This window comes from Cebus imitator, unplaced genomic scaffold, assembly GCF_001604975.1.
Source record: "Cebus imitator isolate Cc_AM_T3 unplaced genomic scaffold, Cebus_imitator-1.0 Scaffold515, whole genome shotgun sequence".
NCBI classification, from domain to species: Eukaryota; Metazoa; Chordata; class Mammalia; order Primates; family Cebidae; genus Cebus; species Cebus imitator.
In genome coordinates, this window is record NW_016107830.1 from 474,160 (window position 1) to 486,938 (window position 12,779).

Below are 12,779 nucleotides of genomic sequence, written 5' to 3' on the forward strand. Positions count from 1 at the left end.
CCTCCCTCCCTCCCTCCCTCCCTCCCTCTCTATGGTTTCTGTCTGTCTTTCTGTCTGTCTCTTCTCTTCTCCCCTCCCCTCCGCTTCCCTCCTCTCCTCTCCTTTTCTCTTCTGTTCTTGCTCTCTTGCCCAGGCTGGAGTGCAGTGGTGAAATCTTGACTCACTGCAGCCTCTGGCTCCCGGGTTCAAGGAATTCTCCTGCCTTACTCTCCCAAATAGCTGGGCCTACAGGTGCACACTGCCACACCCGGCTAATTTGTGTATTTTTTTTGTAGAGACAGGGTTTCAACATGTGTGAGAATGGTCTTGATCTCCTGACCTCGTGATCCACCTGCCTCAGCATCCCAAAGTGCTAGGATTACAGGCGTCAGCTACTGCACCCGGCCTGAACAGCCTTTCATAATTATATTTTAGGAACTGTCATGAACTCACTTTTACTCCCAGATCTTTATATTACTAAGCTTACAGAATTATATGTGTACGTGCATATGCAAGAAATTTTAAAATAATTATTGGAAGTTGATTTATGAATTCAGTTTGGGTTTCTTGGCAAGAGAAATTTAGTCATTTGAGATATAGCTACATTAAGATAATTGTTGTTTATTGCTATTCACGTAAGAGTATTGTGTAACCTTTTCCTCTCTGTGTGGGGTATACTTGCAAGTGAGAAGTCTTACCAGTAAAAAACTGAAAAATAGTGCAAGAAAGAGTCTTATCTATAATTGATGATTTTTAAAATCTAGATTGTAACTTTAACTTGAATAGGGACTAGATAAAATATTTTTGTTATTGGTTATTTGTAAAAATAAGTGGTTGTTAGTAGATCAGCAAAGCATTGGGTTTTTCTTGAGATATGCAGAAACGCTTTTTTCAGGACTTTTGCTATAATGATTTTTTTCCTGAAAGATTTTTATCTGTGTTTAGTAACTTTTGATTTAAGAGGGTGCATTTTACCTACCTATTTGACAAAATGTTATGTAATTATAGTTAAAGTTGAATACTATAAAAAGTACATGATGTTGAAAATATACTTAGGTGATTGCCTAAACCATTTTTACGTACATACAGAAAGAAATTCAGAATGATGACGATTCTCAAACCAGTTCTATTTGGACTAAACATAGCAATGAAGAGAAAAACAAAGATTTCAGGAAAGATACAGGATTTCTTGAAATGAAAGATGCCTTAAGAGAGACCATGTATAGAACCCAGGTAAACTTTATAGGCTAAAAAACGTACGTTTCTCATGTTTCTTACAGAATTGTTTGAGAGGCAAAGTATGGTGGAAAAAAACAGATATTGGAATCAGGCTTGAGCATGTTAGGAAATTGTCCTATGTCTCTGTTTTGGAACTCTTGCTGAAGTAATGTTTGTATGCATATAGAAATACAGAGTTCCTTATACATAGTGTATAATTAATGGTAATTACTTAAAAACTCTGGTATGTTTAGGTAATGTGTGTTTTATAAAGCATTTTCTTACCTGAGATCACAATATATGTGTATAATTCATGTAAATTCAAGTATTTAACTGTATATAGAATAAAATTTAAAATATACAAATGAATTCTATTTTGATTGATTTGTAAAACAATAAAACAGAAAGGACGTTGAACTTGGAGCAATGAAAAGTACCTCAAGAAAGCATATATGGTGGCTCTCAAGTACAATTTTTCAAACAGCAGTAGAAACCACAAAAAGGACATTATTATTTCTGCTCTAGAAGAGTTAATATTCAGTTATGTTCAGTTTCATATTGTGTTTAATAAAGCAGCCTACTCAGTTAATTTATCAAATTATTAACCTGATAATTATTAGTCTAAACTAAAAGTTTTATGTATAAGCAGGAAAAAAAATCAAAATAGTTTTTCCCATATCTGTCAAGTATTTTTGAAAAATAATTCTAGGAGTAATTTGGAACTTTTAAAATTGCACAGTTTCTTAAGAAATTGTATGTGGCAAGATTTGCCACAACTTTTTCTTTTTTTTTTTTTTTTTTAATTGCTTTTTAGGTTTTGGGGTGCATGTGAAGAACATGCAAGATTGTTGCATAGGTACACACATGGCAGTGTGATTTGCTGCCTTCCTCCCCATCACCTATATCTGGCATTTCTCCCCATGCTATCTCTCCCCCAACTCCCTACCCCCCACTGTCCCTCCCCTATTTCCCACAACTTTTTAAACTTAAAATATTTTTGCATTTTTTTCTGACTTTTTCAATGTATGTTGCTATTTATGTGACTTATAAGACTACTTTTTGTAATACTATATGTGCATGTTTTAATGAGAAGCTTTTTTGAGTTGACGTGCCTCTTGTGAAATATGCATTGTGAATCACAGTATATAGCATTTTTACATATAGAAAGAAATGTAAAATGATGGAGTTATTAAAATAAATTTAGTTTTGAGTAAACATAGCAGAAGAATAAAATAGATTTCATAGAAGAAATGGAAAATATTAAAATACATATAAAGTCATATACACACAGTTTTGGCCAACAATGGACCCCATATATGACAGTAGGCTCATAAGATTATAATACCATATTTTACTATGCCTATTTATGTTTAAATACACTAATACTCAGCACTGTGTTGCAGTTGCCTACAGTATTTAGTACTGTAACATGTCCTAAAGATTTGTAACCTAGGCACAATAGGCCATACCATATAGACTAGGTGTGTAGTAGGCTGTACCATCTAGATTTGTGTAGGTAGACGCTGATGTTTACACAATGACATAATCACCCTATGATGTACTTCTCAAAACATATCCCCATCATTAAGCAGTGCATGACTGTATATATGTCTTCTTGAGTTCTTTTTAGGACTCAAATTATATATGTAAATTTCAAGTAGAAATATCTTTTTTCAAAATAGCTATTTTGATATAATGATAAACAACATGATTTTTAATACTACTTAATCTGAATTAAGCACATAGGTAAACTAAATTAAGCATATTTGTTAACATACTATAAAGCTTTGTGAACTGAAAACATTTATGTTCTGCTTGATCTTATATGATTCAGAGAGCTCTTTACTATATTTAATCTTGTATGTATATTTTACAAAACCTATGTTCCTGGATTTTGTGACTTGTGTTGATTGTATTGAGGCTTTATTTAATCCACAGTCTTAACTAAATTACTTTTACAAACACACAGAAAGAAATGCAAAATCATGATGAAGATATTAATGTTGGTTCTATTTTGACTGAACATCACAAAAAAGAATCCAGTGGTTCCAGTAAAGATTTGAAATTTGTTAAAATGGGAAATACCTTTGGAAGGCATACATATGAAAATCAGGTAAAACTTTTGAAATTAAAAATAATTTTTTTAAATATATGTGTGTTTATAGTACACTTTTCTGCAGCTTTAAAAAATATATAAAATGAGTTCTTATGTATCCAATATCTGTATTAAGAAATAAAGCATTACCAGTTTTTTAAGACCTGCTATATTATTTTCTAATGTATCCCCTTTGTCCCTCTTACTTAGAAGTAAACTTTATCTTAGAATTTGTGTTAATTCTTTTCTTATTTTTCATTATAGTTTTAACAGCTATGTGTGTATTCCTAACCCCATATGGTTTAGCTTTGTCTATTCATGAACATGTTAGTTTATGTTATTTGTAGACTTTTTTGCTGGTGTATATAAAATTTTATTGTTTGACTGTGCCGCAATTATATCTTTATCTGTTTTAGTGTTGATAAGCCTTTAGGCTTCTTTTTGTTGGTTTGTGTGTTTGATTGGTAGGTTTTTGCACTTATGAAGAATTCTGCTATGAATAGTGTGAACATTATCTTATATACCTCTTGGTATACATGTTCCGTAATTTGTCTGTCTTAGTTGGTATATTCCTAGGAAATGGAGTTGCTGGGTCGTAAGGACTGTGCATGTTCAACTGTACTGGGCAGTGTCCAGCTTTTTTTCAAAATATTTTAATGTACACCTCTGTCGGTGGACGAAATTTTCTGTTGTTCGTACTTCTTTATTTTTTAATGTTGTATATACTTGTGTGAAAGTCACTCGAGTTTATTTGGATTTGGTAACATGTCATTGATATTGAGATTTAATTTGGTCTAAATACATGTAGAAGGAAATTAAGAGAAAAGATGAAGATATTCAAAGGAGTTATGCTTTGAGGAGAAAACGCAAGAAAGAAAAAGAAAGCGATTGCAAAAAAGACGGTGAACATGAAAAAATTAAAAGTACCTTAAGAAGGCACATGTATTGTAGAGATCAGGTAAAGCTTTGTAAGATAAGCTATAGCTTTATTTTTAATTTTTTGGTTCTCTAATCTAGATATATAATACTGTATGTTTTATGAAAAAATCTTGAGTCAATCTGGTATAATATTCATAGTTAATATTCCAGTTAACTTTGGTCCACAGTAAATGTATTTCTATATGCATACACAAAGAAATCTGAGTTAGTAATCAAGATATTCCATGAATTTGTTCTGCCTGAATATAATGTATAAGAAAAAGAAACTGGAAAAGACTATTTCTTAAAATGGAAAAATCTATAAAACTACATGTGTGGATAGTTGGGTAATACTTTCTAATGTAAATTTTATTTTTTATTTTGCTCTATCTTTTGTATAATACAGATCATTTTTAATGAGATCTTGTTTTTAAAATTGAATCCTTCATGGGTAAATTTTCTCTAGAGTATGACTTTTTAAAAATCTAAATAAACCATACCATGGGCTGGATGTGGGGGCTCACACCTGTAATCCCAGCACTCTGTGAGGCCAACAGGGCAGATTGCCTGAGCCCTGGAGTTTGAGACCAGACTGGGAAACATGATGAAACCCCATCTCTACCAAAAATACAAAAAATTAGCTGTTGTGGTCGTGGGTGCCTGTAGTCTCAGCTCCTTGGGAGGCTGCATTGGGAGGATTGCTTGAGCCTGGGAGGCAGAGGTTGCAGTGAGCCAAGATCTGCACTGCACTCCAGCCTGGGTGACAGAGTGAGACCCCATCTAATTTATTAATTAATTAATGCCATACCATACCATACCATACCATACCATACCATACCATACCATACCATACCATACCATACCATGTATATATGTGTATATTCAGAAGGATTTCAGGAAAATGATAAAGGTAAATAGGTAATGAATTTTGTTTTGTGTGACCAAGGCAACAACAAAAAAGCAGTTCAAGGAAAGATTTGGACCAAGGTAAGGTGAAAAGCACATATGTAAATATCAGTTAATTCTTTACAAATTGAAATGTTTGGGTTTGTTTTTTTTTTTTTTTGAGACGAAGTTTTTTTTTTTTGATCCGGAGTTTCGCTCTTGTTACCCAGGCTGGAGTGCAATTTCACTTTTTTTTTTTTTTTTTTTGAGACGAAGTCATGCTGTCACCCAGGCTGGAGTGCCATGGCGATGATCTTGGCTCACTGCAACCTCTGCCGCCTGGGTTCAGGCAGTTCTGCCTCAGCCTCCCAAGTAGCTGGGATTACAGGCACCTGCCACCTTGCCTTGCTAATTTTTGTATTTTTAGTAGAGATGGGGTTTCACCATCTCTGCCAGGATGGTCTTGAATTTCTGACCTCGTGATCCACCTGCCTCAGCCTCCCAAAATGCTGGGATTACAGGCATGAGCCACAACGCCCAGCCAAAATGTTTGCTTTTTAAGCTTTTTCTTTCATTATGTAATCTTGATAGATGATTGTGAAGATCTTTGCTGTGGTTAACAAGGTATGAATGCGTTCCTCTTATATTGTCCTTTGTGATATCATCTGTGTTGACACTATCTTTAGTACATTTTCTAAAATCATTTTACTTTGTTATATGCAGAAAGAAATGAAGAATTCTATTTTTGCCGAATATACCAAAGAATCAAAAAACATGGATATCAGGACAGATGTAGATGTTGCTGAAATAAAACATGCCTTAAGGAAGCACATATATAGAGCTCAGGTAAAACTTGGCACGTGAAAAATTTTGTATAATATCCTGTCCTACTATAGTGTAATCAAAATATAATTATATACACACACATATGATTCGTTAGTATGCTTAATATGTCATAAAATAATTTTCTTAGTTTATTGGTCTGTTATAGAGTAATGTATTTGGGCATTATTACATTAAACCATCTGAATTCTGTCCTATTTATACCTCAGTAGTGTCACACATAAGTCATGTGCTTGAAGTCTTGGCCATAAAGTCTTTCCCTGAAGTGTTTCCCCTCTATAATTTTATAGTTTCAGGTTTTACCTGGAAGTCTTTAATTCATTTTGAGTTGATTTTTGTATATGGTGAGAGATACCAGTCTACTTTCATTCTGCTTATGGTTATCCACTTTTCTCAGCATCATTTAATGAAGACTGTCCTTTCCTCTGTGAATGTTCTTGGCACCTTGTCCAAAATTAGTTTACCTTTAATATGTGGATTTATTTTGGGGTTCTCTGTTCTTCACTGGTCTGTATGTCTGTTTTTATACCAGTACTGTGCTGTTTGGGTTACTATAGCTTTGTGGTATTCTTTGAAGTGATGTAGTGTTTGCCTCAAGCTTTTTTCTTCTTGCCTAGCATTGCTTTGGCTATTTAGGGTCTTTTTTTTGGTTGTTTACAAATTTTAGGATTGTTTATCCTGTTTCACAGAAGAATGTCATTGGTATTTTGATAAAGATTGCATTAAATCTGTAGATTACTTTGAACAGTATGGTGATTTTAACCATATTAATTCTTCAAACTCATGAACTTGGAATGTCTTTCCATTTGTTTGTGTCCACTTCAATTTCTTTCATCAGTGTTTTGTAGTTTTTTCCTTGTAGGTATCTTTCACCTCCTTAGTTAAATATATTTCTAGGTATTTTATAATTTTTGGAGCTCTTATAAGTGGGATTGCTTTCTTGATTTATTTACAGCTAGTTCATTATTGGTATATAGAAAGGCTACTGATTTTTGAATGTTAACTTTTTATCTCATAACTTTACTGAATTCATTTATCAGTTTTAAGTGATTTTTTTATTTTTGGCAAGTCTTCATGTTTTTCTACATGCAAGATCATGTCATCTCCAGAAAGGGACAATTTTACTTCTTTTCCAATTTGGATGCCATTTCTTTCTTTTCTTTGCCTTATTGCTCTGGTGAGGATGACTTTCAGTACTGTGTTGAATAAAAGTGGTAAAACTAGGCATTCTTTTCTAATTTCAGTTCTTACAGGAATGGCTTTCATATTTTTCCCATTCCACATAAGGTAGCTATGGGTTTGTCATGTATGGCCTTTGTTATCTTGAAGTACTTCTGTGCCTAGTTGGTGGAGAGTTTTCATCATGAAGGGATTTTGAACAAATTTTATTAAATGATTTTTCTGCATATATTGAAATGATCATATAGTTTTGGTCCCTTCATTTTGTTTTTATTAATTTACTTATTTGTATATGTTGAACCATCCTTGCATCCTTGGGATAAATACCACTTGATCATAGCGTATTGTCTTTTTGCTGCGTTCTTGGATTTAGTTTGCTGGTATTTTGTTAAGGATTTTTGCATCTGCGTTTCTCAGGCATATTGCCCTGTAGTTTTCTTTTCATGTTGTGTCTTTGTCTAGTTTTGATATCAGGGTAATGGTGACCTCGTAGAGTGAGTTAGGAAGAATTCCCTACCCTTCATTTTTTGAAACAGTTTGAAAACTATTGTTGTTATTTCTCTATATGTTTGGTTGAATTCAGCAATAAAGTCTTTTGATCCTGGGCTCTTTTTGGTTGGGAGAGTTTTATTGCTGATTAAGTCTCATTACTCATTGGTCTGTTCAGGTTTTCTGTTTCTCCCTGATTCAATCTTGGTAGGTTACATGTGTCCAGGAATTTATCCATTTCCCCTAAGTTTTTTAATTTGTTAGCATATAGTTCATAATAGTCTCTAATGATCTGTTGTATTTCTGTGATATCAATTGTAATGTGTCCTTTTTCACTTCTGATTCTATTTATTGGGTTTTTTTCTTTTTCTTTGTTGTCTAGCTAATGGCTTATTGATTTTGTTTATCATTTCAAAAAATTAGTTTATTTGTTTCATTGATCCTTTGTGGTTTTTTAGTCTGTTTGATTCTGTTCTTTTTTATTATTTATTAATATATTAGGAAATTTTATTCTTGTATATAATCTTTATAATAAACATTTATTAATTTATAATTAATCTAATTGTATTACATTTTATTTATTATTTATTTCCTTCTAATTTGGTGTTTGCTTTGTTCCTGCAGTTCTGGTTCCTTGAGTTACATTGTTAGGTTGGTTATTTGAAATCTTTCTACTTTTTAGATATAGGCCTTTTTCCCCAATAAATGTCATATTTAGCACTGCTTTTGCTATATTCTATAGGTTTTGGTGTATTTTGTTTCCATTTTTATTTGTTTCATTTTTTCACCATTTTTGTCACATTGATTTCTAAATACTAAAATACTACAATTTTTATGGATTGTTAATGTTTTGATTTTTTATTACAATTTCTAATTGTTCATTGCTAGCATATAGATATATAATTGATTTTTGTATATTGCTTTGTGTCCTGAAGCTTTGAGAAACTCACTTATTGGCTTGTTTGTTTTAGATTCCAATGAGTTTTCTACGTAGTCATTTCATCTGTGAATAAAGTTATTTCCTTCTTTGTGTGTGGGGCGGGTATGGGTGTGTAGGGGTGTGTGTTTGCAGGGAGGGTGTGTTTTTATATATATATAGATATATATATAGATATATATATATATATATACACACACACACTCTCTAAGTTCTGGGGTACATGTGCAGAGCATGCAGGTTTGTTATGTAAGTATACATGTGCCATGGTAGTTTGCTGCATCCATCCCCCTGTCATCTACATTACATATTTCTCCTATTGTTATCACACCCCAATCCTCCCACCACCTGCTATCCCTCCCCTAGCCCCCCCCACCCCCCAAAAGGCCTTGGTGTGTGATGTTCCCCTCCCTGTGTCCATGTGTTCTCATTGTTCAACATCCATTTATGAGTGAGAACATTCAGTGTTTGCTTTTNTATTGTTCAACACCCACTTATGAGTGAGAACATGCGGTGTTTGCTTTTCTGTTCTTGTGTCAGTTTGCTGAGAATGATGGTTTCCAGCTTTATCCTCCCCTCCCTCCCCTATTTCCCCGACAGGCCTTGGTGTGTGATGTTCCCCTCCCTGTGTCCATGTGTTCTCATTGTTCAACATCCATTTATGAGTGAGAACATTCAGTGTTTGCTTTTCTGTTCTTGTGTCAGTTCACTGAGAATGATGGTTTCCAGCTTTATCCGTGTCCCTGCAAAGGACATGAACTCATCCTTTTGTTATGGCTGCATGGTATTCCATGGTGTATATGTGCCACATTTTGTTTATCCAATCTATAATTGATGGACATTTGGGTTGGTTCCAAGTGTTTGCTATAGTAAACAGTGCTGCAGTAAACATACATGTGCATGTGTCTTTATAATAGAATGATTTATAATCCTTTGGATATGTACCCAGTAATGGGATTGCTGGGTCAAATGGTATTTCAATTTCTAGATCCTTGAGAAATCGTTACACTGTCTGCCACAGTGGTTGAACCAATTTACACTCCTACCAACAGTGTAAAAGCCTTCCTGTTTCTTTACATCCTCTCTATCATCTGTTGTCCCCTGAATTTTTAATGATCACCACTCTGACATGAGATGGTTATCTCACTGTAGTTTTGATTTGCATTCTCTAATGACCAGTGATGATGAGATTTTTTTCATACGTTTGTTGGCTGCATGAATGTCTTCTTTTGTAAAGTGTCTGTTCATATCCTTCGCCCACTTTTGAATGGGCTTGTTTGGGGTTTTTTTGTAAATCTGTTTTAATTCTTTGTAGATTCTGCATATAAGCCCTTTCTCAGATGGGTAGATTGCAAAAATTTTTTCCCATTCTGTTGGTTGCCAATTCACTCTAATGATAGTTTCTTTTGCTGTGCAGAAGCTCTGGAGTTTAATTAGGCCCCATTTGTCTATTTTGGCTTTTGTTGTCAATGCTTTTGGTGTTTTAGTCATGAAGTCCTTGCCTACACCTATGTCTGGAATGGTTTTGCCTAGGTTTTCCTCTAGAGTTTGTATGGTTTTAGGTCTTATGTTTAAGTCCTTAATCCATCTACAGTTAATTTTAGTGTAAGGTGTCGGGAAGTGGTCCAGTATCTGCTTTCTGCACATGGCTACCGAGTTTTCCCAACACCATTTATTAAACAGGGAATCCTTTCCCCATTGCTTGTTTTTGTCAGGTTTGTCAAAGATCAGATGGTTGTAGATATGTTGTGTTGCCTTCGAGGCCTCTGTTCTGTTCCATTGGTCTATATCTCTGTTTTGGTACCAGTACCATGCTGTTTTTATGGCTCTAGCCTTGTAGTATAGTTTGAAGTCAGGTAGCGTCATGCCTCCAGCTTTGTGCTTTTTGCTTAGAATTGACTTGGCTTTGCGGGCACTCTTTTGGCTCCATATGAAGTTTAAGGTGGCTTTTTCCAGTTCTGTGAAGAAGGTCATTGGTAGATTGATAGGGGTAGCATTGACTCTATAAATTACTTTGAACAGTATGGCCATTTTCACAAAATTGATTATTCCTAAACCATGAGCATGGAATGTTTCTCCATCTGTTTGTGTCCTCTCTTATTTTGTTGAGCAGTGCTTTGTAGTTCTCCTTGAAGAGATCCTTTACATGTTAGTTGTATTCCTAGATATTTTATTGTCTTTTTAGCAATTGTGAATGGCAGTTCGTTCTTGATTTGGCTCTCTTTAAGTCTGTTATTGGTGCATAGGAAGGCTTGTGATTTCTGCACATTGACTTTTTTTCTGAGACTGCTGAAGTTGCTTATCTGTTTCCGGAGATTATGGGCTGAGACGATGGGGTCTTCTAAATATACAATCATGTCGTTTACAAATAGAGACAATTTGACTTCCTCCTTTCCTCATTGAATACCCTTTATTTATTTTTCTTGCCTGATTGCTCTGGCTAGAACTTCCAAAACTATATTGAATAGGAGTGGTGAGAGAGGGCATCCTTGTCTAGTGCCAGATTTCAAAGGGAATGCTTCCAGTTTTTGCCCATTCAGTATGATATTGGCTGTGGGTTTGCCAAAAATAGCTTTTCTTATTTTGAGATATGCTCAATCAATACCTAGTTTATTGAAAGTTTTTAGCATAAAGTGCTGTTGAATTTTGTCGAAGGCCTTCTCTGCATCTATTGAGATAATCATGCGGTTTTTGTCTTTGGTTCTGTTTATGTCGTGAATTATGTTTATAGACTTGTGTACGTTGAACCAGCCTTGCATCCCTGGGATGAAGCCTACTTGATCGTGATGGATAAGCTTTTTGATGTGCTGTTGCAGTCGGTTTGCCAGTATTTTATTGAAGATTTTTGCTCTATTTTCATCATGGATATTGGCCTGAAATTTTCTTTTCTTGTTGAGTCTCTGCTGGGCTTTGGTATCAGGATGATGTTGGTCTCATAAAATGATTTGGGAAGAATTCCTTCCTTTTGGATTGTTTGGAATAGTTTCAGAAGGTGTGGTACCAGCTCCTCTTTGTATGTCTGGTAGAATTCAGCTGTGAACCCATCTGGCCCCAGGCTTTTTTTGGGTGGTAAGCTTTTAATTGCTGCCTCCACTTCAGCCCTTGTTATTGGTCTTCAGGGTTTTGACTTCTTCCTGGTTTAGGCTTGGAAGGATGCAAGTGTCCAGGAATTTTTCCATTTCTTCCAGGTTTATTGATTTATTTGCATGGAGTTGTTGGTAGTAATCTCTGGTGGTAGTTTGTGTTTCTGTGGAATGGGCGGTGATGTCCCCTTTATTGTTTTTTATTGCATCATTTGATTCTTCTCTCTTTTCTTTTTTATTAATCTGGCTATGGGTCTATTTTGTTAATCTTTTCGAAAAACTAGTTTCTGGATTTATTGATTTTTTTTTGAAGGGTTTTCTGTGTCTCTGTCTACTTCAGTTCTGCTCTGATATTGTCTTCCACTAGCTTTTGAGTTTTTTTGATCTTGCTCCTCTAGCTCTTTCAATTTTGACAATAGGGTGTTGATTTTAGATCTTTTCTTGCTTCTCATGTGGGCATTTATTGCTATATATTTTCCTCTAGAGACTGCTTTAAATGTGTCCCAGAGATTCTGTTGTGTTGTGTCTTTGTTCTCATTGGTTTCAAAGAACATCTTTATTTCTGCCTTCATTTCATTGTTTATCCAGTCAACATTCAAGAGCCAGTTGTTCAGTTTCCATGAAGCTGTGCAGTTCTGAGTTAGTTTCTGAATTCTGAGATCTAACTGATTGCACTGTGGTCTGAGAGACTGTTTGTTATGATTTCCGTTGTTTTGCATTTCCTCAGGAGTGACTTACTTCCCATTATTTGGTCAATTTTAGAGTAGGTGAGATGTGGTGCTGAGAAGAATGTATATTCTGTGGATTTGGGGTGGAGAGTTCTGTAAATGCCTATTAGGTTTGCTTGTCCAGGTCTGAGTTCAAGTTCTGGATATCCTTGTTAATTTTCTGTCTCATTGATCTGTCTAATATTGACAGTGGAGTGTTAAAGTGTCCCACTATTATGGTGTGGGAGTCTAAGTCATTTTGTAAGTCATTAAAAACTTGCTTTATGTATCTGGATGCTCCTGTATTGGGTATGTATATATTTAGAATCATTAGCTCTTCTTGTTGCATTGATCCTTTTACCATTATGTAATGTCCTTCTTTGTCTCTTTTGATTTTTGTTAGTTTAAAGTCTATTTTATCAGAGACTAGGATTGCAACTCCTTTT

General features: G+C 34.7%; 1 protein-coding gene and 1 long non-coding RNA gene across 5 annotated transcripts in view; one reads left to right on the top strand and one right to left on the bottom strand.

The window, feature by feature from the left end:
• Positions 1–12,779, top strand: part of SLF1 (SMC5-SMC6 complex localization factor 1) — an 82,571-nt gene that overhangs the window by 26,567 nt on the left and 43,225 nt on the right. For all 4 annotated transcript variants that reach the window (XM_017514085.2, XM_037733319.1, XM_037733321.1 and 1 more), the window contains 4 exons: positions 1,069–1,212; positions 3,167–3,310; positions 4,101–4,250; positions 5,819–5,941. In XM_017514085.2, coding sequence (XP_017369574.2) covers positions 1,069–1,212; positions 3,167–3,310; positions 4,101–4,250; positions 5,819–5,941 — 561 coding nt within the window. The remainder of the gene's footprint in view (positions 1–1,068; positions 1,213–3,166; positions 3,311–4,100; positions 4,251–5,818; positions 5,942–12,779) is intronic.
• LOC119468871 overlaps positions 2,186–12,779 on the bottom strand; it is a 23,891-nt gene continuing 13,297 nt past the window's right edge. Inside the window, exon 3 of the long non-coding RNA XR_005197663.1 lies at positions 2,186–2,720. This is a non-coding gene — a long non-coding RNA (uncharacterized LOC119468871). The remainder of the gene's footprint in view (positions 2,721–12,779) is intronic.